The sequence below is a fragment of the Myotis yumanensis genome, unplaced genomic scaffold (genome assembly GCF_028538775.1).
Source record: "Myotis yumanensis isolate MYYU_CA2020_CCGP unplaced genomic scaffold, mMyoYum1.0.hap1 SCAF_3, whole genome shotgun sequence".
Taxonomy (NCBI): domain Eukaryota; kingdom Metazoa; phylum Chordata; class Mammalia; order Chiroptera; family Vespertilionidae; genus Myotis; species Myotis yumanensis.
Window position 1 is genome coordinate 191,921,194 of NW_027223754.1, and position 25,260 is coordinate 191,946,453.

The window sequence follows — 25,260 nt, forward strand, 5'->3', positions numbered from 1 at the left end:
TGTACTCTGCTGGGAAAGCTGAGAGGATGGCCAAGATTTCAGACCAAAGAAGTAGAGCTCCCACCGGCACATGTCATCATGACTTTTCCTCACCTCTGGTCCCATGAAAGAGAAGGTTATACCAAAATACTAATATTTCAAGTTCAATTCTACCTATAAGGTCTTCAATATTAGGCAACCTGAAATCTAACCACTCTCCAAAATGCTTTATTTCACCCCATTCTTCTTTGGTCCCCTTCTTCCTCTGATCTCGTCTCTGTCTCACATGTGATTTCAGGTCAGGGTGCACCTAGAAGCCTCTCCTGCATTCCTGGCTGTCCCAGGGGAGAAGGAACAAGACTCTCCTTGCATCTGTGGGAATGGACGACAAACCGTGTCCTGGGCAGTAACTCCAAAGTCATTAGGTGACGGACAGATTCCTAAAACTACTCAATCCTACTCAAAGATTGTATGTCAGTGGGATTCTTATATCTAGTTCTACTTCCCTCAGGCAAAGAAACCCCCTCCCCAGATGGTAGGATTTTTTTTCTTTGTCTTTTATTCTAGGAGGTCTAGAAGGATATTTTTACTTCCCTCACCTCCATTTCCACCTCAAATGCTCAGTATCATTATTCTCTAGCTTGTGCTGCTTCTATTCCTGCTCCTATGTTTTTAAAAGACAACAAAAAAGGGGGGGCGGGTACAGAACATTTCTAAATCTCGGGGTTTAAAGGATGGAAGAAAGGGGAGGTCGTGCTCATGTCTACTGGCCCTTCTTTCAGGGACTGTGAATTTCACCGTGAACGCAGAGGCACTGGAGTCTCAAGAACTATGTGGGACTGAGGTGCCTATGGTCCCTCAATATGGAAAGAAAGACACAATCATCAAGCCCCTTTTGGTTGAAGTGAGTAAGCCTGCCCATATATAGGTAACAATGTGTTAATGAAAACAATGCTGAATACAGTTGAGATTATAACTTTTAGGTAAGAATGGCTACAAAATATATGGTCATGAGATATTTCATAATATTCTTTTATAGATATTGAGATATATATATATATATCGGTATCTGCCTCTATTTGTCTTTCCATCTCTCTCTCTTAATTTATTTTCACATTTTCCCCTCACTTTCTCATCTAACAATCTGTCTCCTTCATATTGCTTTTGCTTATAGAATTTATTTATATAATATACTTGAAAAATCAGTTCTAGTTCTTCTCTTTACTATCAAGAAATTTGTGGTTGCCCTATCAATACAAGTGTCCTGAAAGTCAGTTCATTCTCTCCTCTAATTTTCCTTTCTTTCCATATAAAGCCTGAAGGAATAGAGAAAGAAGCAACATTCAACTCCCTGCTTTGCCCATCAGGTAAGAATCAGCCTTAATAATTAAAATAACATTAACTAAAGTTTGTATAACATTTGAAGCTCGAAGAATTTTATATATTATTTCTACATGCACCCTATTAGTTAAGTAAGACCCAAAGAGCCATTCAACCCATCTGACAAATGATAAATATGGTCTTAGAGAGGTCAAGAAATTTGATCAGGAGAATATCCATAGCTCATGCATTTTGAGTCTTTTTCTCTTACAGCAGCTGTGCAACCACTAAAATGTCTTTCTAACCAATGTGTGATGTAGCTAAAGGTAGAACGTGGGTAGAATCAGAATATTGCCAAGGGTATATTTTTCTGAATATTTAGTAATACAATATATGAGTAGCTAAATTCAGGCCGCCCAACAGCATTTGATAATGGGACCATGCTATTTCCCGAAGAAGTTGTCATAGCCTGTACCATTACTGTTACGTCAGTATTTGTATGATGCCAATCCTGTACCTAAGGCTCTGTCAGTCATTTGGCAGGGACTTACAGTAAAAGACATAACTTTATCTTGGTGGAGAATTGTCTACAAAAACATTTATAAAATTTAGTACACTAGGAAATATATCAACACAATGTGTTCTTACCTCAAAGTGATGTCAAATCAACATCACATATATGTTCCTTGCCTTTCTCTGTCTTCCTACTAATTTCTGTCCATTATGATCTTTATATTGTCAAGACTTCAAATATATAAAATGTGTACTAAAAATATAATTGCTTGGTTGTTTAGCCTTATTTATACATTAAAATGAATTTAGTGTTATCACCAAATCCTTTTATCATGGTTTCTCCTCCAATTCTGTGTTCATTTTAATCTAACTCTTATACATCTATTTAGAGCTAATCATCAGTTAGTTTTATTGTAACTAACTTTAATTACCAGTGTAATACAAAAATGCGTTCTCCTTAAAAAAAACACTTCATAATAAGGTTAATGTCACCCTTATAGCCTTTTTCAATACTTCAATGATCACCCGTGTATGTTTAGAAATAATATGTGTAGACGAATTTGTTTGTGTATTTATACGGCATAAGTTTCATTCTTTTGCTTGCTTACTTTTACTCAGTAATTTGTCTTCAAAATTTATCCATGTTAAATTATAAATCTAGGTAATTCCTTTAAGTTCCCTTTAATTTCATACTATAATATATCACAGTTCTGCTTGGTTTTTATAGTCATTCTCAAATTGTTTTTTCCAATTATTCATCAGAATAAAGGAATAAATAAATACATGCATGGATAAATAAATATATGCATGCATGCATACAGGATGGGGCAAAAGTACATTTACAGTTGTTCCTATGGAAAATAATTCAATAGTTGATCAATAATAATACAGAATAAATTGTGTTCCACGTTTTCATAACTGTAAACTTACTTTTGCCCCATTTGTACATACATACACAAATGTAGGTGCCCTGTGTACAAAGTAGATACAAAATGTGAAATTCCTGATTAGAAGGCAGTAAGCATATTCTTAGTTTTAACAAAATAATTTTTTACTTAAATTCATGTTTATATTTTCACCAATTTACATTCCCCACAATGATCACCATCATCTATTACCATAAAAGTTTTCATTTTAACCAAAAATTTGGTTGTTTTAACTTATATTTCTCTAATCACAGGTGAGGATGAGCTTATTTGTACATGTTTACGAATTGCATCTATATCCTTGACTATTCTAAACTGTTGGGAGTAGTTTGTCCTTTTTCTGATTCAACTGTAGGACACTGAATCTTTATCTACTGAATAAGTTACAAATATTTTCCTTTTTTAAATAACTAAGTTTGGTTTTTTAGTTTTTTTTAATATATTTCTTTATTGATGTCAGAGAGAAAGGGAGAGGGAGCGAGAGATAGAAACATCAATGATGAGAGAGAATCATTGATTGGCTGCCTCCTTCATGCCCCCTACTGGGAATCAAGCCGGCAACCCAGGCATGTGCCCTTGACTGGAGTCAAACATGGGACCCTTCAGTCCACAGACAGACACTCTATTGACTGAGTCAAACTGCTAGGGCTACAAATATTTTATTTCCTTTTGGTTGGTAGTTTGTCTTTTTAGTTTACTTATGTCTGTTTCCTTATAGAAGTTTTCTTTTTTTTTTAAGTAATAGTTTTTTAACATACAAATAATGTATGCATGATTAATATAACTATATGTATTAAATACATAACTACATTATATACTTAACTACATGATTGAATTTAAATTTAATTATAACTAATATAATTAAAAACATACATAATGTAGACTTCTTGATGAGTTTGAAGATATAACTATATACCACAACCTTTACCATAAACCTAACCATCATCTCAAAAAGTTTCCTTCCACTCTATTATTTTGCACTAGAGGCCCGGTGCATGGATTCGTGCACTGGTGGGGGCGTGGCTTGTGGGGATCAGCCCGCTGAGGGAGCAGCCACTCATCCGGGTCAGCCAAGTGGCTGTGGACCCATCCTCTGAGCAGCTGCTGACTGAGTGAATGAGGAAATTAGTCTGAGCTGATATTTCGGGGTAATATCTTGGGTAAAGGCATGTTCTGTGTCCTGGGGGAACCTGGCGGAGAGCTTTGCACCACAAAGCCACTCAGTAAATGTCCTCGATGTGTGATGCCAGGTCGGTGACACCATCGGGGATGTTCAGGGCAGCCATGCTCCAGGACCTTCAGCCATCAGGACAGCCTCCCCGGGGGATTCACAGTCATGTCCCCTCTTGCCAACCACCTATGCCAGCTCCTCACACTCTTTCTAGAACACACCTTAGAGAGCCTGCATCAGCTGGAGTCAGGCCAAAGTCTGGATTGTCTCAAGTATTTGATAGGTGCAAAGATTCAGCCTCACCCTGGACCTGTTAGTGGCTGCTCCCACTGCAGGAGCAGCCGCTCATTCCAGTTAGCTGAGCGGCACTTCCACTGTGGAAGCACACTGACCATCAGGGGACAGCTCCTGCATTGAGCGTCTGCCCCCTAGAGATCAGTGCACATCATAGCAACTGGTAGACCGGTAGTTCTGGTCATTCTGCCATTTGGTCACTGGGCTTTTATAAATATAGACTAGAGGCTCGGTGCATGAATTCATGCACCGGAGGGGTCCCTCGGCCTGGCCGGCCATTGGGGGAAGGGACCATGGGAGGTTGGCTGACCACGGGAGGTAGGCTATGGGAACACACTGACCGTGAGGGGGCAGCATCTGCATTGAGTGTCTGCCCCCTGGTGGTCAGTGCGTGTCATAGCGACAGGTCAACTGACCATTCGGTCACTTAGGCTTTTATATATATAGATGATAAGAACATTTAAAATAAGATCTATCCTATTAGCAAATGTTTATGTATACAATACAATATTGTTAACTACAGGCACTATGCTGAATGGTAGACCTCTAGAACTTATGCATCTTGAATAACTGAAACCTTGTACCTTTTGACAAAAAATTTTATTAATTTTACGAGGAAGAAATGTAGCATTAAGATAAATACACTTCACTTTTTTTCATCTTCATGTAATTCACCAACATTAAAATGGCAGCAAATGTGTGCTAATCATCAGTTAGTTTTATTATAACTAACTTTAATTACCTGTGTAATACAAAAATGCATTCTCTTTTTAAAAAAAAAACACAACTTCATATTAAGGCTAATGTCACCCCCTTACATCCTTTCTCAATACTTCAATGATCATCCGTGTATGTTTAGAAATAATATGTGTAGACGAATTTGTTTGTGTATTTATACAGCATAAGTTTCATTCTTTTGCTTGTTTACTTTTACTCAGCAATTTGTCTTCAAAATTTATCCATGTTAAATTATAAATCTAGGTAATTCTTTTAAGTTCCCTTTAATCTTATACTATAATATATCACAGTTCTGCTTGGTTTTTATAGTCATTCTCAAACTGTTTTTCCAATTATTCATCAGAATAAAGGAATAAATAAATACATGCATGGATAAATAAATATATGCATGCATACATACAGGATGGGGCAAAAGTACATTTATAGTTGATCCTATGGAAAATAATTCAATAGTTGATCAATAATAATACAGAATAAATTGTGTTCCACGTTTTCATAACTGTAAACTTACTTTTGCCCCATCTGTACATACATACACAAATGTAGGCACCCTGTGTACATACAAAGTAGATATTAAAATGTGAAATTCTTGATTAGAAGGCAGTAAGTATATTCTTAGTTTTAACAAAATAATTTTTACTTAAATTCAAGTTAATATTTCCACCAATTTACATTCCCCACAATGATCACGATCACCTATTACCATAAAAGTTTTTAATTTAACCAATAATTTGGTTGTTTTAACTTATATTTCTCTAATCACAAGTGAGGATGAGCTTATTTGTACATGTTTACGAATTGCATTTATATCCTTGATTATTCTTAACTGTTGTAGTAGTTAGTCCTTTTTCTGATTCAACTGTAGGACACTGAAACTTATCTATTAAATAAGTTACAAATATTTTTCTTTTTTTAATAACTACGTTTGGTTTTTTGTTTTTTTTAAATATATTTCTTTATCGATGTCAGAGAGGGAGAGGGAGCGAGAGAGAGAAACATCAATGATGAGAGGGAATCATTGATTGGCTGCCTCCTTCATGCCCCCTACTGGGAATAGAGCCAACAACCCGGGCATGTGCCCTTGACTGGTGTCAAACCTGAGACCCTTCAGTCCACAGACCAACGCTCTATCGACTGAGCCAAACTGGCTAGAGCTACAAATATTTTATTTTATTTTGGTTGGTAGTTTGTCTTTTTAGTTTACTTATGTCTGTTTCCTTACAGATGTTTTCTTTTTTTTAAGTAATAGTTTTTTAACATACAAATAATGTATGCATAATTAAGATAACTATATGTATTAAATACAAAACTACATTATATACTTAACTACATGATTGAATTTAAATTTAATTAGATAACTAATATAATTAAAAACATACATAATGTAGACTTCTTGATGAGTTTGAAGATATAACTATATACCACAACCTTTACCATAAACCTAACCATCATCTCAAAAAGTTTCCTCCCACTCTATTATTTTGCACTAGAGGCCTGGTGCATGGATTTGTGCACTGGTAGGGGCGTGGCCTGTGGGGTTCAGCCCACTCATCCGGGTCAGCCAAGTGGCTGTGGACCCACCCTTGAGCAGCTGCTGAATGAGTGAATGAGGAAATTAGTCTGAGCTGATATTTTGGAGTAATATCTTGGGTAAAGGTTCTGTGTCCTGGAGGCACCTGGTGGAGAGCTTTGCACCCCAAAGCCACTCAGTAAATGTCCTTGATGTGTGATGCCCGGTCGGTGACACCATTGGGGATGTTCAGGGCAGCCATGCCCCAGGATCTTCAGCCATCAGGACAGCCTCCCCTGGGGATCCACAGTCATGTCCCCTCTTGCAAACCACCCATGCCAGCTCCTCACACTCTTTCTAGAACACACCTCAGAGAGCCTACATCAGCTGGGGTCAGGCCAAAGTCTGGATTGTCTCAAGTATTTGATAGCTGCAAAGACTCAGCCTCACCCTGGACCTGTTAGTGGCTGCTCCCACTGCAGGAGCAGCCGCTCATTCCAGTCAGCCAAGCAGCACTCCCACTGTGGGAGCACACTGACCATCAGGGGACAGCTCCTGCATTGAGTGTCTGCCCCCTAGTGGTCAGTGCACATCATAGCAACTGGTCAATCGGTCGTTCTGGTCATTCTGCCATTTGGTCACTGGGCTTTTATACATATAGATGATAAGAACATTTAAAATAAGATCTATCCTATTAGCAAATGTTTATGTATACAATACAGTATTGTTAACTACAGGCACTATGCTGAATGGTAGACCTCTAGAACTTATGCATCTTGAATAACTGAAACCTTGTACCTTTTGACAAAAAATTTTATTAATTTTACGAGGAAGAAATGTAGCATTAAGATAAATACACTTCACTTTTTTTCATCTTCATGTAATTCACCAACATTACAATGGCAGCAAATGTGTGCTCATCAGCAGCAATTATCTCATTTATTTTCAATGAGTCAAATTTTGTTCATCTTTGCCCCACCCCTATGTCTAGGACTTCCATAAAAATACTATTTTCATATTTGGTGAAATTTGATGAAAGTTAAGACAGAGCATTATTATAGAATTTAGGAAATTTTTGATATTTTTATTTTGTTTATGTATACATCAGGGGGTTTTGTGTGTTTTCTCTGTCATCACTGTTGAGTAAGGAGGTTGGGGTGGACATTAAATATATTATTTTGTGATAACCATCTTGTATCAGCCATAGGATGATGATATCAGGGGCACTAGTAAATGTGTAGGCTTCTTTTACAAAGCAACTTTATACATAAATAGAAAAAGTGGTTGGGGGAGGACCACTTATAAAAAACTGGAATAGTAAAAGAGAGACAGCTTTTCAGAAGTTTAGGTAAGGTATAGTTCTGACTTCTTGGTCTTAGAGCTCTTCAGGAGGATATATAGCAGAAATAGTTTTCATTATGGCTGACTTGTTTCTTTCTCTAGGTGCTGAGGTGCCTGATCAAGTATCTCTGAAGCTGCCGCCAAATGTGGTAGAAGACTCTGCCCGAGCCTCCTTCTCAGTTTTGGGTAAGTCTCCAGCCCAAGTAGATTATTCTAGTACTAGAGGTCCGATGCACAAAATTCGTGCAAGAATAGGCCTTCCTTTCCCCGGCTACTGGCATGGGCTTCCCTCTGCCACCTGAGACCCAGGCTTCCCTCACAGCCCCAGCTTCATCCGGAAGGTCGTCTGGAAGGATGTCTTGTCTAATTAGTATATTACACTCTTATTATAGATATTGACAGTTTCTACTACATTTTTTTCCATAAATACTTTCTCAAAATAACAATTGTAATTTAAACTTCTTTCTTCTCTCCTTTTTTAGGCTTGTTTATTGATTCCAATCATACTTCTATCCCTGGAAAATTTACCTTTCCTAAAAATCTTCATTTCTTTACCCCAGCTAATAATTTATTTATGGTTCTGATAAGTTATAATTGATAAGCTTTATGACTTCCTATCTCTCCCATTCTTTAGGAGACATATTAGCCTCTGCCATGAGAAACACACAAAATCTCCTACAAATGCCCTATGGCTGTGGAGAACAGAATATGGTCCTCTTCACTCCTAATATCTATGTTCTGAATTATCTAAATGAAACACAGCAACTGACTCCAGAGGTCAAGTCCAAGGCCATTGGCTTCCTCAATACTGGTGAGTGACTGAATGAGTGAGTGAAAACTTCACAGTATTACTTCAACCATAGATTGGGTTTCCCAATAGGCTTGAGTTACTTATCAATACTATGATACATTCACTTATCATACTATGATAGTTCTTATGATAAGAATACTATGAAAGTTAATTTCATGGTAACCATCCAGGGTCCAAACTCCAATAAAATGTTTTGGACTGAGAACCTTCTAACATATGACAGCAAATTTTTTAAAATATCACAAGGCCAAAGCATTTTGATAATTCTCTGGCTACAGCATGTACAATCTTTCATACTGTTTCATAAACCTTCCGCTCCAGGTTACCAGCGACAGCTGAACTACAAGCACTCTGATGGCTCCTATAGTACGTTTGGGGAGACATATGGCAGGAGCACAGGCAATACCTGGTAAGAAAAGGAGTTTTTTGAGCTATTTTTGTGCCAGCTCATTTACATACATTATCATAATTATAATCACAGTAACCTTATCAAATATGTATTATTAAGCCTATACTTGATTCTACTAGATAAATACACCAAGATTAGCAAGGTAACAAACAGAAAAGCTGAGATTCAAATACATGTATGCTACACTTGAACCCCACCCCCATACGTTCTGTTAATAATTCATCAAGGTCTTCTTTCTAAAATAGTTTGTCTAAAAACTATTCCCATAACCATGAGCATTTTTATAATATGGCCAGTGAACTTATTATATAATCTCACGTTCACTTCAGATTATTTTATGTTTTTTTTAGATCATACTCAACTTGACTGAGAATAAATTCACCAATAGAAAGAAAGAAATGAAAAGGACCTATGATATGAAACAGTTTTTCAATCTATAAAGCAAAGCATTCTTAGAGGTTGTTATTGCATGTAAGAGTTGTATATGAGAAGATTCTGCCATCTACCAAAGGAAATCTCTAAGGAAAAGAAAGATTTAAAACCTTATTCAAATACATTTTTTTAGAGTAACATTAGAAGTACTTAGACTCTCTGTAGCAAAGAGGATGTGGGCCAGCAAGGAAAAATAAGACCCAGCAAATTAATTAGAGCTAGCAGTCCAAAGGAGATGGGAGCTCTACATACATGGGAATTCCTGTTACATGACTTATATCAATGTAAAAAGTGTCCTATGAAGCCTATTGCTGCAAAGTGGTTGTAAAACCATTTATGTGACAACATAAATATCATCATCCCTTCCTCCCCCCTCAGGCTCACCGCCTTTGTACTGAAGACTTTTGCTCAGGCTCGACGTTACATCTTCATCGATGAAGCACACATTAATCAAGCCCTCACCTGGCTCTCCCAAAAACAGAAGGACAATGGCTGTTTCAGAAGTTCTGGGTCACTGCTCAACAATGCCATTAAGGTGAAGTGTCCTCACACCTTTGACTTGCCCATGATGAGGCAAATCAAGGATGAGAAGAGGGGGTAATAACCTAGGAATTCCTTAGGGAAGGTATCAGAAGAAAATAAAACCTGAATAGTAGCAAGAAAGAGGGGATAGCATTTAGGTTGATTATGATATGTTGCCCCATTGGGATGAATATGGAAAAGGATAAATTTCATGACAGTAGAAAACAGAGAGCTAAGAGTCTTATCAGAAGTTAAATTACTCAGATCTGTCTTGTGCATATTTACAGGGTGGAGTAGAAGATGAAGAGACCCTCTCTGCCTATATCACCATTGCCCTTCTGGAGATTCCTCTTCCCATCACTGTAGGTACCACCTCCTTCCCCTGCTGAAGCTTGAGTCTGGATGCCATGAAACTACTGACTTGCTGTGTGAACTATCACCCTACTAAAAGCCAAGTGTCAGCTTTCCTTCTATGCAATTCAATGCTTCCCAGCTCAACAGAGAATTTGGTCACTCCATTAAGAAAGATTTACACTTTCCCAGTGATGCTCCTGGGCTATTTATTCCCTAACCATCCCCCTCCCCAACTCACACACACACACACACACACACACACAAACACACACACACACACACACAATGAATTTGAAAGTTATAAGATATGGCCTATGTTTCTGCCTTATAAATATGAGAATAACAGATAAAAAATACTATTCTCTCTATCCATAAGAATGAGGATAGATAGACAAATGCATTTGAAATTGTTTTTCACTTCTGTTCTACAGTCTGCATTTACCTAGGAACGCTAGCCTCCCTGTTCACACAGCTCAGTTCCCTTCTTGTCATCCCTTCACAGCACCCTGTTGTCCGTAATGCCATGTTCTGCCTGGAGTCAGCCTGGAAGTCAGCAAAGGAAGGACGCCATGGAAGCCATGTCTACACCAAGGCACTGTTGGCCTATGCTTTTGCTCTGGCAGGTAACCAGGAAAAGAAGAATGAAGTACTCACGTCACTTAATGAGGAAGCAGTGAAGGAAGGTGAGTGCGTACCTGAAATCTTTCCCCCATCCCACATTCTCTGTATCAAATACTACTAAATTGCAAAAATCCCCTCCACCTACCTCCTGTGACCCCTTTCTTCCTTCTTTTTTTTATCTATATCATAAAATCTAGGATTTCTTAATTAATTCACACATCAAAAAAGAAGAGGCAGTATACTGTAATAGTGACAAGCATGGCCCCTGGAGACCACCTCCAAAATGTATTACTTATGTAACATGGAGCAAGTCACTTGTCTGTATTTCAGTTCCCTCATCAGTAAAATGGTGATAACAATAGTATTTACCTCATAGGGTTGTTGTCAGAGTTAAATCATTTAATCCATGTAAAGCACTTGGTAGAGTATATGACACATAGTAAGTGCTATAAAAGTATGAGCTACTATGATTAAGATATCCGTTCTTAATATATATACCCAACCCTTACCTGGTGCATCATATCATCTGAAATATAAGACAGAACTGAAGGAAATAGCAACGTGAACAACTTCTGGTATTCTATGCTCATTTCACAAGACTGATAATGTTGACATATCTTTTTATGGTCACATAATACTTCTTTGTAAACAATGGTCTATATGGGGGAGGTCAAAGAAATAGAAAATAAAATGCAAATGATAATAAGATATTCCATAAAACATATTTTAACTTTCTCCCTTGACAGTGCCATTAATTGTTAATTCTTCAAATTATTTCAGACATACAAGAAGTCATAAAGAATAATTAGCAAAAACATTTATACTTCCTTTCAAGATTAAGAAATAAAATATCACCATTGTAGGAAAAATTCCCTGCATACCATTCCCACTCCAAAGGGCATCATTATCCTGAACTTCTCATTACAATTTCTGTGGATTTCTTAATGTTTTTATTGCAAATGTATCCCTAAATAATATTGAAAATTTTTACACTTTTCATCTTTAGATGAGCAATATCATACTTTTATTTCTGCATCTTATTTTCTTAGCTGTTTATTTGTTTACCTTTTGTTTTTCTTAAGTCCAACATTATGCTAATAGAAGTCCTCTATATGAGTGCCTGTAATTCTAGTTCATTAATTTTATTTTATTTTAGTTTTATTGATTTCAGAGAGAAAGGGAGAGGGAGAGAGAGATAGAAACATCAATAATGAGAAACAATCATTGATCGGCTGCCTCCTGGTAGAGTATATGACACATAGTACTGGGGATCGAGCCCACAGCCTGGGCATATAACCTGACCGAGAATCAAACCGTGACCTCCTGGTTCATAGGTCAACGCTCAACCACTGAGCCACGCCAGCTGGGCTCTGGTTCATTAATATGCACTACTGAACAATATATTACAATACATAAAAGGTCATGGTCTATATGGAGTGCCTCTCCTCATGGATCTTTTCTTCTTTCTTATTTGTTGCTATAACGAGCCATACTGCAATGAATACATACCTGTCTCCTTGTGCATGTGTGTGAATTTCTCTAAGTTATTCTTTGAGAAGTGTAATTGCTGAACAGTAGGCTAAGCACATCTTTCTCTTTGCTGGATATTGCCAAATTGCTCTCCAAAGAGCAGTTCACTTCCCACAGCAGTGTAAATCAGTTCCCATTATTGCACATCCTTGTCCATCTTTGGTATTTTAAGGATTACTGTATTTTTTTCCCATTGAATGAGTATGAATTCTATTATCTCAAGTGATTCGTGATCCTCACAAGAAACCTCTAAGGGCAGGCTTGATAGAAAATTTAACAAACCCCCGATAAGGTTTGCAAAATATCAGAAATGAAAAAATATGATCACCAGTGAGAGAACATGCTCTGCTATTTTGCTCTCCCACCAACCCAACTATAGCAACCACTTGAAAACTTAAATGAATATGGGCTTCTCATTCCAGCAACATTTTCCCCCTTAATCTTGCTAACACAAACCATGTTCAGGAAAATCAACCAGATAAAGTTCAAGAGATTATTATAGAAATGCAATCCTCATCTCAGCTCTGGTTAGGTACTTTAACCTTAAATTAAATGTGAATATATAGTCACTCATACATTGATTTTTCTCATCCCCAGATAATTCTGTTCATTGGACACGACCTCAGAAACCCAAGGCACCAATGGAACATTTTTACCAACCCCAGGCTCCCTCTGCTGAAGTGGAGATGACATCCTATGTGCTCCTGGCCTACCTCATGGGCCAGCCTGCCCCAACCTCAGAGGAACTGACTTCAGCATCACACATTGTGAAGTGGATCACAAAGCAACAGAATTCTCAAGGGGGCTTCTCCTCCACCCAGGTTTGTAGTTTCCTAGAACCTTTTAATTCACCTTCAGGTACAAAAAAGTTTAGAACAAGATATAAACATATCCGAGAATACAACATAAAGATGAGAATACTTTGAAATGAGGAAAATATTGTTAGAATTCTGAGAAATAAAGGGAAATGAAAGTCAAAGAGCTAAAAAGAAAATGTGTAGAATTCTGGCACCCCTCCCTGTATTATTATCACAGTCTCTTTTTTCCAGTAACTACTCTACCTCTCCTAAGGCAATAATGGGGCGCCACTGTCAATACCATAGCAGAATGACTAAAAATCTATCAATCTTTTGAAAGTTCTGAGAGTCCCTTTCAAAGTTCCCAGAAATACTACCCAAAACCCAATAATCTCTTCTTGAACATCTCTTCATTCTTAGGTCTCCTTTAACTGGTTTCTTTTAAAGCTAACACATTTTATGCTTCCTCTACCCATTTATTCATCAGAAGCATAAAGAACTATCCTTATTCATCCAACCTCCTGAGCCTAACAATATAACTTTATGTCTAAAAAATTTATCAATACATACACAGCAAAAAGTGTTATCTTCAGAGAATTTAGCTGTTAGCCTATACACCCATTACAAAATGCCATTCCTTGCTTTCTCCATTGTCCTTAATGTTGTATTGTTCCATATGAATGGGGAAAAAACTAAATAATGTTTTTAGAATGGTTAGCATTTATTTCTTATAAATATACTAGAGCCATGCTGCACAAATTTGTGCATGGGTGGGGTCCCTGGGCCTGGCCAGCAACTGGGGCTGATCAGGAATGGCCATCCAGTGGGAGGGACTGAGAGAGGTTGGCCAGCCACAGGAGGTTGTCTGTGGGAGTGCACTGACCACCAGGGGGCAGCTCCTGCATTGACCATCTGCCCCCTGGTGGTCAGTGCATCATCATATGACCGGTCATTTGGTCGACCAGTCGTAATCATCACTTTGGCTTTTATATATATAATTTCAGGATGTCATCCAGGTTCAGTGTTGATGAGAACTAAAAATACGAATATGAAAAGGAGAATTCAAACTTCCAGTAAAAAAAAAAAAAAGAAAGAAAAGCCAAATAAAAATGCCAATAAATCAAGGAAATAATTATAATTATTTCCTTTGAAGAAACTGAAACATGACCTTGATCATGGCTACAAAGGACATTGGGCTCTTTTGAGACAATGACCTCAGCAGCAGAGTAGAATTTAATTTGGGGGCTAGAGCACGGCTGAACTTTGGTATAACCAGAGTTGTCAAGTTTTCAAATGCTTCGAGAGTGGTAACTGAACTTATTTTCACTGTTTTTCTCAATATGTAATTAAAATTGAAAAAAGTATATTACATATTATATATATAATAAAATTATATATATATATATATATATATAATAAAAAACATTTACAGAGGAACAACCAGAATGACCGGTCACTATGATATGCCCTGACCATCAGGGGGCAGACGCTCAGTGCAGGAGCTGCCCCTTGGTGGTCAGTGCACTCCCACAGGGGGAGCACCACTCAGTAAGAAGCTGGGTTCATGGCTGGTAAGCACAGTGGTGGTGGCAGGAGCCTCTCCCACCTCCACAGCAGCACTAAGGAGCAGTGAGCTGAGAGGTAACGAGCAGCAAGCAGGCAGGCAGTAATGAGCGAGGGCTCCCAGACTATAAGAGGGATGTCTGCCTGCCGGCTTAGGTCCGATCCTCACAGGGAGTGGGCCTAAGCTGGCAGGCAGACATTCCCCAAAGGGTTTCAAACTACAAGAGGGTGCAGGCCAGGATGAGGGACCAGCACCACCACAGTACACGAATTTCGTGTACCGGGCCTCTAGTATATATATAATCTAGACTTTTAATGTGTACAGTAATTAATACTTAAGAATAATCCAATAACACAGGAAGGGGAAAATACAAATATTTGTCTTTGATGTTCCACAGGTCAATTTTATGAGGAATAAAATAAAATTTAGGGCATATAGTCCAAGGAAGCTATGTGAAAATTATGGTGCTGTCATCTATTTAAGGATTCTAACCAGTAATGAAATTAGAACTCCAGTGTTTAAGTAGTGAGGGAAATAGGAAATCCAAAGCCCTTTTGTGGCAGTTAACTCGGGCTTCTGAGTCCTCAAAGGGTTATCATACCTAAGAGGTTCTCTCACTTGTCTCTCTCAGGACACAGTGGTGGCTCTCCATGCTTTGTCCAGATATGGAGCAGCTACTTTCACCAGGACTGGGGAGGCTGTACAGGTGACCATTCAATCTTCAGGGACATTTTCCACAAATTTCCAAGTGGACAACGACAACCGCTTGCTACTGCAGCAGATTTCATTGCCAAAGGTGCCTGGAGATTACAGCATGACAGCAACAGGAAAAGGCTGTGTCTACCTCCAGGTGAGACTCTTGGAGCAGATGAGGACAGAGGGTCCCTAGTAACCATTCTCCCTGAAAAGTCCTAATTCAGGAAATGATGGAACAAATCAAAAAGTGTTGAGAAAGTTGGGAGAAATATTGGGGAAGGGGAAAATACAAATATTTGTCTTTGATGTTCCACAGACATCCTTGAAATATAATATTCTCCCCCAAAAAGAAGAGTTCCCATTTGCTTTGGGGGTACAGACTCTGCCCCAAACTTGTGAAGGACCCAAAGCCCACACCACCTTCCAGGTCTCACTGAATGTCAGGTAAGACTTTCTGACTGAATCACTTAATTCTGTGTATAACAACCAATCTTCTTAATGGAACTCCTCACTAAGCCGAGCACTGGGATGGTGAATGTTTGTACTACATTTACCAAAAAAGTAATATGTTCTTATGTTGATACAGAATTTCTCAGTGATGAGGTTTACATTGTACTTCCTCTACTTCCAGAAACCATTATTGTCACACCTCATTATTTAAAGGTTATTAATTTCCCTCGATAATAAGTAAAGGTAGATCATTATCCCTTGCTTCTGACCTGAATTTCTCATTTCATTATAATGTAATGACTCATCCTAATTTTATTCTACAGTAGTGAAATCCTATATTATTCTTGCCCTATCCAGAAAAGAGATGAGGAATTATTTTTTTATTTTTTAAGTTTTCAGTTTATTAATCCCTTCATTAAAATCTGCATAGTCACCACAAATAAAGTGACTGAAGAATCTTTACTCCTTCTGCTGTCCCATCTCCAGTTCACTTTTGCCAGAACTAATATCTTGCATTCCTTTCCTTGTTTTTTTGTTTTGGGGTGGGGTTTTTTGAGGTCTTTTCTTCTCATACAGGCCATGTCTTACAAGTCTATATTTGGGTTCATTTTTCTTTGCATAATCCAAGAACCACACATCCTGCCAAAGCCAGTTGTGTTCCACAGACATCCTTGAAATATAATATTCTCCCCCAAAAAGAAGAGTTCCCATTTGCTTTGGGAACTCTTCTTTATCAATCTTGCTACCACCTAATGGGTTCTGAATCCAAACACAAAGATGATGTGGTCTAGTACAGTTTGGCTAGTTTTTCCCGAAATTCTGTCTGAGGTACTGCTGCCTTCCCAGGGTAAAGGATGTCAATGACCATTTGTTTCCACAGTAGTCTGTTGGTCATGAACTTCCTGGTCTGGGTAGTTACTGTGTCGTTCATGATGGCAGCAATCTTCAAGTAGCCAGGGAGAAAAAGGGAGATGAGGAATTCTTGAAAAGCATGAATAGAAGGAAATCGTGCCTCTCTAATTAAAATTTCTACTGGCAATAATTAGATCTCAGATTATATACCAAAAAATCAGTTTTGGGGAAAATACATATATGGAGATATATAGATATACAGATATATAGATATGTAGATATAGAAATACATACACACACAACAGAATTCAAATAGCTACAGGGCTTATAAAAATATTGATCTGTCGCTCTTTCTGGCATCCTTCTGTGCCATCATAAGGGTGCACATGAATGTCCTTGCTGATGTTCTCAGGAGTATCAGCAATGCTGAAAAGAGAGGCAAATGCTACATTCTTACTAGACCATGCTCCAAAGTCATGCTCCAGTTCCTAACTGTGATGATGCAACATGGTTACATTGGCAAATTTAAAATTACTGATGACTACAGAGCTGGGAAAATTACTGTGAACCTCACAGGCAGGTTAAACAAGTGTGGAGTAATCAGCCCCAGATTTGATATGCAACTCAAAGATCTAGAAAAATGGCAGAAAAACCTGCTTCCATCCCATCAATTGGTTTTGTTGTACTGACAACCTCAGCGGGCTTCATGGACCATGAAGAAGCAAGTTAAAAACACAAAGGAGGGAAAATCCTGGGAATATTTTCCTGAGAATATCATACATATGTGCAAATAAAATGCCTCAATGGACAAAAAGAAAATGTGTCTGTACCTAAGAATATTAAAACCTGGTTGGAGATACTATTCAGGAAAAAAAATTAAGATAAAGTACATGTACTAAATAACTGACACAGGTTAGAGGACTCAAGTCCAGCTATGCATCACTTGTAGAGCTTTCTGAAAACACACATCCTCAGAGTCCACACATGTGGAATTCTGATTCATCAGATCTAGAAGTAGGCCTGATCTCTGTGGCTTTAACAGGCTCCCTGAAAATCTAATGCAGAGCCAGTTTTCTGAACCACTTCAGTAGGACACTTAGGAAGACTCTCATGAACCTTTTAGGGCTGTTGAGTGCTTACTGTGAAAATAGAAAAAAAAAGACTATTTAATAACAAAGAAAACCCCAATTCCTTCCTTCCCTGGATCTTCAGTTACACCGGGAACCGTCCTGCCTCCAACATGGCGATTGTTGACGTGAAGATGGTATCTGGCTTCATTCCCCTGAAACCAACTGTGAAAATGGTAGGAGTCTCTGTTTTATTTACTGTTTTATATTTTTCTAGACTAAGACAATATATTATAACCCTATTAAATCAACCACTATGAAAGACTGATACTCTCCAAACTTAGAAATATAATGTAGCATGTTTGTATTGCTGCCTCTATGAGCATAACACACTGCTGGAAGCCACACCTACTAGAAAAATAATGTCAACAGGTTCCTACTTTTACGTAGCTCAGAATCTTGAAGGTAAAGTATCTACATATAAACGAGTGAAAAATATATGAAAATGACAGATTGACATAAACTATAACTATTACAGAAGGTCATACAAAATGAGATTGCTATAAATTAGAGCAAGCAAAAGAAGTAACAAAAACAAAATCACCTCCTGATTAAAAAATAGAACGTGAGTTAGACCTTGAAATATATGCAATTCCCAAGTTTAGAATATTTAGTTCCTTTTCTTCAGATAAATCAACTTTACACATAGGCCATATTAAACCCTACATCCCAATTAACTTTTATTTTTAATTGTACAACATTATTGTCTTTACTTACAAAAAATATTAGAAGAAATATTATCCTCAGGCTTAATATAATTTGGTAATAAAAATTCTTCTTTTCTCTGGGTTTCCCAGGGGCTTTCTTCTGTTTATTAACATTTGCAATGTCTTCATGTTCTTCAGCTTGAAAGATCTGATGATGTGAGCCGAACAGAAGTCAGCAACAACCATGTTTTGATTTACCTAGATAAGGTGAGAGTCCTGCCACTCTAGTTGCAAAAAATCCTATGTAATAAAAGCCTAATATGCTAAGTGTCCACTCATCTGATCTTCTGTTTAAACAATCAAAGCATAATATGCTGATATGCTAAGGCCTCTCTACCACTCACTATGACATGCACTGACCACCAGGGGGCAGATGCTCCAACTGATAGGTTAGCTTGCTGCTGGGTTCCGGCCTATTGGGACTGAGCAAGATGGGCCAGACACTCCCTGGAGCTCTCCTGCAGTCCCTCCCGGACTGGCCAACCTCCTGTGTCCCTCCCCGGTCCCAATAGTGCACCGATGGGGTCCCTCAGCCTGGCCTGCACCCTCTCGCAATCCAGGACCCCTCGGGAGATGTTGGAGGGCTAGTTTTAGCCAATCCCACAGGCCAGGCCAATGGACCCCACTGGTGCATGAATTCATGCACCAGGCCTCTAATAAAGATAATCCTTCTAAGGGAGATATCTAGGAAATGAATGAAGGCATTTTTGAGACATCACTTCTATGCTAAATATTTGAGAATTCTAACATTAATTCCAGTACATGTTCTCTTCTCCTTCTTTATTTATATTTCATCTGGGGCTATGGAAAGAAATGGCTTATTATAATATTGGGATATTCATATTTCTAGGATTTTATAAGCAAGAAATTCTCTACCAAATATGCTTATTATATCCTCAAGTTATTCTGAGTAATGTAAGGAAGTACCATTGGGTTTGTCAATTATTATATCAATAATACATCAACAATATAAAAGGGGAAAATACTGTCAATCTCAGCAAGGACTTGGGCCATGAAATAAATAGATCAGCCCACCAATAAGCCACTCTAATTTTATATTTATGTGTTGTACATAATTTATTTATTATAGATTAATGAATATTATAATTTACAAATTTATGAAACTTAAACAAGGTTACAATTAATGACCTTTTATATTCCTTTTTGAGTCAACACAAGTATTTCTGCAAGATAGAGAAATTAAATGGTGCCAAATTTCTGGATATTCAAAAATAAACATAGCTATCCAATCAATAAAATTCATATATCATTCACCTCTATGAACAAAACACTGATGGGGATATATGAATTGATTTATTTGTTTAAGAAACAATTGGAGAGCTTTCTGCACAATTTAAGAACCCTGTTAGTTGATTTTTTTAAAGGGGTTTGCCCTAGCCAGTTTGGCTCAGTGAATAGAACATTGGCCTGTGGACTGAAGGATCCCAGGTTTGATTGTGGTCAAGGGCACATACCTCAGTTGTAGGCTCGATGTCTGGCCCTGTTCAGTGTGCATGATGGAGGCAACCAATCAATGTGTCTCTCTCACATCAATGTCTCTCTCTCTCTGTCTCTCCCCCTCCTTTCCAATCTCTCTAAAAATCAATGGGAAAATATTCTCGGGTGATGATTAAGCAGAAATAAAAAAAATAATAATAATTTAAAAAGAGTTTTTTCCCCAAACAAATGAATATTTAAAGTCATTCAAAGAAAAGAGAAGAAAGCTCATTTAATTCCCTTTTGCTTTCTAGGTGACAAATCAGACTCTGAGCTTGTCCTTCACAGTTCTCCAAGATATCCCAGTAAGAGATCTCAAACCAGCCATAGTGAAAGTCTATGATTACTATGAGACGGGTGAGTGTGAGCAATTTTTACATACAAATTAAATTCCTGATCACAGAAATTTGGATTACAGAAACATGTAGGGGAAATTCATTACATTAATAGTTCTTAGCACTTCGTTTTGTCTTTATCAAATCTGATTCTCCTCTCTTTGCCTTCTATACATACACTGGAGGCCCGGTGCACAAAAAGTTGTGCACTTGGGGGGGAAGAGGGGGTCCCTCAGCCCTGCCTGTGCCCTCTCGCAGTCTGGGACCCCTCAGGGGATGACCACCTGCTGGCTTAGGCCCACTCCCCAGGGGATTGGCCTAAGATGGCAATCAGACATCCCTCTGGCAGCCCGGCAGCCCTAAGGGGATGTCTACTTGCCAGCAGGGAGCAGGCCTAAACTGCAGTCAGACATCCTTAGCGCTGCTGAGGAGGCAGGAGAGGCTCCCACCACCATCGCTGTACTGGCAGCCATCAGCCTGGCTTGTGGTTGAGCAGAGCTCCCCCCGTGTGAGTGCCCTAACCACCAGGGGACAGCTCCTGCATTGAGCGTCTGCCCACTGGTGGTCAGTGTGTGTCACAGTGACCAGTCATTCCCAGTGGTTCTGCTGTTAGGGTCAATTTGCATATTACCCTTTTACTATATAGGATAGAGGCCTGGTGCACGGTTGGGGGCCAGCTGGTTTGCCCTGAAGGGTGTCCCGGATCGGGGTGGGGGTCCCCACTGAGGTGCCTGGCCAGTCTGGGTGAGGGGCTGAGGGCCGTTTTCAGGCTGGTGGGTGACTGAAGCTCCCAACCTCTCCTTTTTTTCTTTTTTTTTTATTCTGGGATTTATTTACCTTCTATGGTTGTCACTGGAGCTGAGAGCCGGCTTTAACTCTGAGGCTCGGCTCCAGCTCTGAGACCTCAGCTGCTAAAAGCAGGTATCTGGGTTTGTTTAAGTTCTATAATTGAAACTCTGTTGCAACTCCAGCTCTGACAGCTGAAAGCAGGTTTCTGGAGCTTGTTTAGTTTCTATAATTGCAACATTGTTTCTTAGAGTGCAAGCTCAGAGGCCGGCAGCGGCAGGCGGGGAATGTTGGCTTCCTCCTTCACTATAGAAAGCAAGCCTCCTGTTCGCTTCAGCTGCCTGGCTGCGGCCGCCATCTTGGTTGGCAGTTAATTTGCATATCTCGCTGATTAGCCAATGGGAAGGGTAGCGAAGTTACAGTTAATTACCATGTTTCTCTATTATTAGATAGGATTATAGAAACTGCCTATAATGTAAAGATAGCAATTAGTACGAAATATCTGTAAGATATTTAGTTCCCTTTTCTTCAGCTAAATCAACTGGTCAACAATATTTGATTTAAATAAGTTCAACATTGAACTGTCCTTCAGGAGTACAGAGTAAAGGAAACATAATGTACTATATTTGAAAAGTTAACAATATAAGGCAGCCAGCAATGCATCAAATGAATGCTGCTGATGTTTCTGACAAAATACAATTTTTCCCATAATACTCTTTCACTAACCTATATCCCATAAATGTTTGCTATCTCTCTCACTTCACCTAATGATTTTGTTTTTATGCAGATGAGTTTGCAATTGCTGAGTACAATGCTCCTTGCAGCAAAGGTAAGTAATTCACATTCCTTCCAAATGCAGTCAGAACCCCTTTGTTTTGTTCCTCAAATCTCCTCCATAAAATATTGGCTCAACATTCTTCATAGACATCATATTGCTCATGGTGTAACTTATTATAGAAAACTGCATTTATCTGGAGAGGACACTGCTGGTTAAACCTCAGATAGTTCAGAGGATTGCTGATTTGATCATTATAAGTAATGGATCTTGTTGCCCACTATACTAATTGGTTTCCTTAGACACTATACTACCCAGATGTAAGAAAAGGAATCAGCATTGATCAGAAAATCCAAGTTTATCTTAATTTTGTATTCTTTCCACTATCACACACAGATCAAGGAAATGAGTGAAGACTACGTCAATGAAAATGGCTTTGCAGGAGTTCCTGTTCCACAAACTCAGGTCTCCTTGGAAGAAAATAGTTTTGTAACTCTGAAGCTTAATGAATACACCTTTTTTTCTAGTCAACCTTTATCATGGTATCTGCAGTCATTCAATGAACATTTATTACATTTCCATATAAAATAAAATTTATGAAATAAAAATTTATAGCAATCAAGGGCTGAGCGACTTCAGAAAATGAAGAATGTTACAGTATTGTTGGTCTGAGTAGGCTTCATGTAGGTGTTACAGGGAAAAGAAGAAAATATTAAAATATGTACTAAAATAGTGTAAAATGTGTTTGGTCATGGGAATACCCTTCAAAAAGTCAAAGAGTGGGAGAAACCAAGATGGCGACATAGGTAAACACCAGAGTTTGCTGCCTCGAACAACCACTTCAAAAATACAACTAAAAGACGGAACAGAAATCATCCAGAACCACAGGAAGGCTGGCTGAGTGGAAATTCTACAACTAGAAGGAAAGAGAAAAGCATACCAAGACTCAGAGGAGGCGCAGTGCGGAAGTAAAATACTAAGGTACAGAGGTGCACGCGGATCGGGCTGGCGGCTGAGGGCGCGGTTGTCTTTTTCAATTGGAAGGGAGTCTCAGGCTCTGAGCTCCAGTTCCTGGCAAGTCTCTGGGGACCCAGACTCATACAGGAGAAGCGGGACTGTCTGGCATCGGTCGGAACTCGAGGGCAACTTTCTCTTGGAGGGGCTTGCAGTGATTGCCGAGACACTGAGAAGCGGAGCCTCTAAGAGCAGCCATAAATGCTAGCCCCACCCTGTTGATCCCGTGGGACCCGCCCCGCCCAAGCCCTGCACAGAGGCTTTTGCTGGATAGCCTAAGGCAGAGGCTAGATTAGCACCTCCCTAGAGATCCAGGAGCCAGGAAGCCCAGAGGTCAGAGTGGGACCATCCAGTTTGCAGCTCCTTGGACCTTTAAAGGACACACTCAGGGGGCAGACTCAGTGAGCACCAAAGCCCCATTGAAGCAAGTCTAGCCCCAGAGGGGTGTCTCCAGGTCAGAAGTTCTCCCACTGCAGACACAGCTGATTCTCACAGCCAATTGGCCTGGAGGTCAATTCCTCCCAGTGATACCTACAACAATCAAGACTTAACTACAACAAGACTGTGCACAAAGACCACAAGGGGGTGCACCAAGAGTGTCCTCCTCAGGTAATTGGGGAGGCTGAACCACTGGGCCCTAGAGGACACTTAGAACAGAAAACCACTTTATCAACACAGGGAAGCATAAAAAATGCGGAGACAAAGAAACAGGACACAAATGACAGAAATGGAGGAAAGCAAACTACTGGATATAGAGTTCAAAACCACACTTTTAAGGTTTTTCAAGAATTTTCTAGAAACTGCCAATAAACTTAATGAGACCTACAAGAAATCTAATGAGACCCTCGAGGTTGTGATAAAGGACCAATTAGAAATTAAGCATACACTGACTAAAATAAAGACTATGATACAGACTCCCAACAGCAGACTAGAGGATTGCAAGAATCAAGTCAACAATTTGAAATACGAAGAAGCAAACAACACCCAACCGGAAAAGCAAAATGAAAAAAGAATCCAAAAATACAAAGATAGTGTAAGGAGCCTCTGGGACAGCTTCAAGCGTACCAACATCCAAATTATAGGGGTGCCAGAAGAAGAGAGAGAGCAAGATATTGAAAACCTATTTGAAGAAATAATGACAGAAAACTCCCCCTACCTGATGAAAGAAATAGACTTACAAGTCCAGGAAGCGCAGAGAACCCCAAACAAAAGGAATCCAAAGAGGACCACACCAAGACACATCATAATTAAAATGCCAAGAGCAAAAGACAAAGAGAGAATCTTAAAAGCAGCAAGAGAAAGAAACTCAATTACCTACAAGGGAATACCCATACGACTGTCAGCTGATTTCTCAACAGAAACTTTGCAGGCCAGAAGGGAATGGCAAGAAATATTCAAAGTGATGAATACCAAGAACCTACAACCAAGATTACTTTAACCAGCAAAGCTATCATTCAGAATTGAAGGTCAGATAAAGAGCTTCACAGATAAGGAAAAGCTAAAGGAGTTCATCACCACCAAACCAGTATTATATGAAATGCTGAAAAGTATCCTTTAAGAAGAGGAAGAAGAAGAAAAAGGTAAAGATACAAATTATGAACAACAAATACACGTCTATCAACAAGTGAATCTGAACATCAAGTGAATAATCTGATGAACAGAATGAACTTGTGATTATAATAGAATCAGGGGCATAGAAAGGGAGTGGACTGACTATTCTTAGGGGGGAAAGGGTGAAGGAGATGCGGGAAGAGACTGGACAAAAATTGTGCACCTATGGATGAGGACAGTGGGTGGGGAGTGAGGGAGGAGGGTGGGGTGGGAACTGGGTGGAGGGGAGTTATGGGGGGGAAAAAGAGGAACAACTGTAATAGTCTGAACAATAAAGATTTAATTTATAAAAAAGTCAAAGAGTGAATTTTATTAGAAAAGAAAATACTAACTTAACTAGAAAAGACTTTCCACATTAAAGGGAAGTAATGAAATACGAAGTTGAATAGGTGACAGCATAATTAACTAGGACATGACCTGAATTGGGGGTTACGAGTTCTCAGAGCCAAAGCTACCATTGACTAATATAAATAGTCAGTTAACCGTGGTTTTCAGAATCAATAAAGGATGATAGATTGAAAACTTTGAAGGGGTGATGATACATGTAGAAGAGAGTTTTCTTAGAAGAAAAAATATAT

The 25,260-nt window shown here is 38.9% G+C and overlaps 1 protein-coding gene and 1 pseudogene across 1 annotated transcript in view; both read left to right on the forward strand.

The window, feature by feature from the left end:
• Positions 1–22,679, forward strand: part of LOC139007354 (alpha-2-macroglobulin-like) — a 55,678-nt gene extending 32,999 nt beyond the window's left edge. Inside the window, exons 20-36 of the mRNA XM_070410708.1 lie at positions 278–404; positions 762–883; positions 1,295–1,346; positions 7,895–7,978; positions 8,427–8,603; positions 8,925–9,012; positions 9,823–9,979; positions 10,254–10,328; positions 10,823–11,003; positions 13,069–13,292; positions 15,464–15,682; positions 15,845–15,972; positions 18,043–18,133; positions 18,803–18,871; positions 20,416–20,518; positions 22,070–22,111; positions 22,454–22,679. Of these exons, the coding sequence (XP_070266809.1) occupies positions 278–404; positions 762–883; positions 1,295–1,346; positions 7,895–7,978; positions 8,427–8,603; positions 8,925–9,012; positions 9,823–9,979; positions 10,254–10,328; positions 10,823–11,003; positions 13,069–13,292; positions 15,464–15,682; positions 15,845–15,972; positions 18,043–18,133; positions 18,803–18,871; positions 20,416–20,518; positions 22,070–22,111; positions 22,454–22,470 (1,956 nt within the window). The 3' untranslated portion in view covers positions 22,471–22,679. The remainder of the gene's footprint in view (positions 1–277; positions 405–761; positions 884–1,294; positions 1,347–7,894; positions 7,979–8,426; positions 8,604–8,924; positions 9,013–9,822; positions 9,980–10,253; positions 10,329–10,822; positions 11,004–13,068; positions 13,293–15,463; positions 15,683–15,844; positions 15,973–18,042; positions 18,134–18,802; positions 18,872–20,415; positions 20,519–22,069; positions 22,112–22,453) is intronic.
• LOC139005395 (small ribosomal subunit protein uS8-like) lies at positions 17,188–17,599 on the forward strand (annotated as a pseudogene).
• Positions 22,680–25,260: the final 2,581 nt, after the last annotated feature.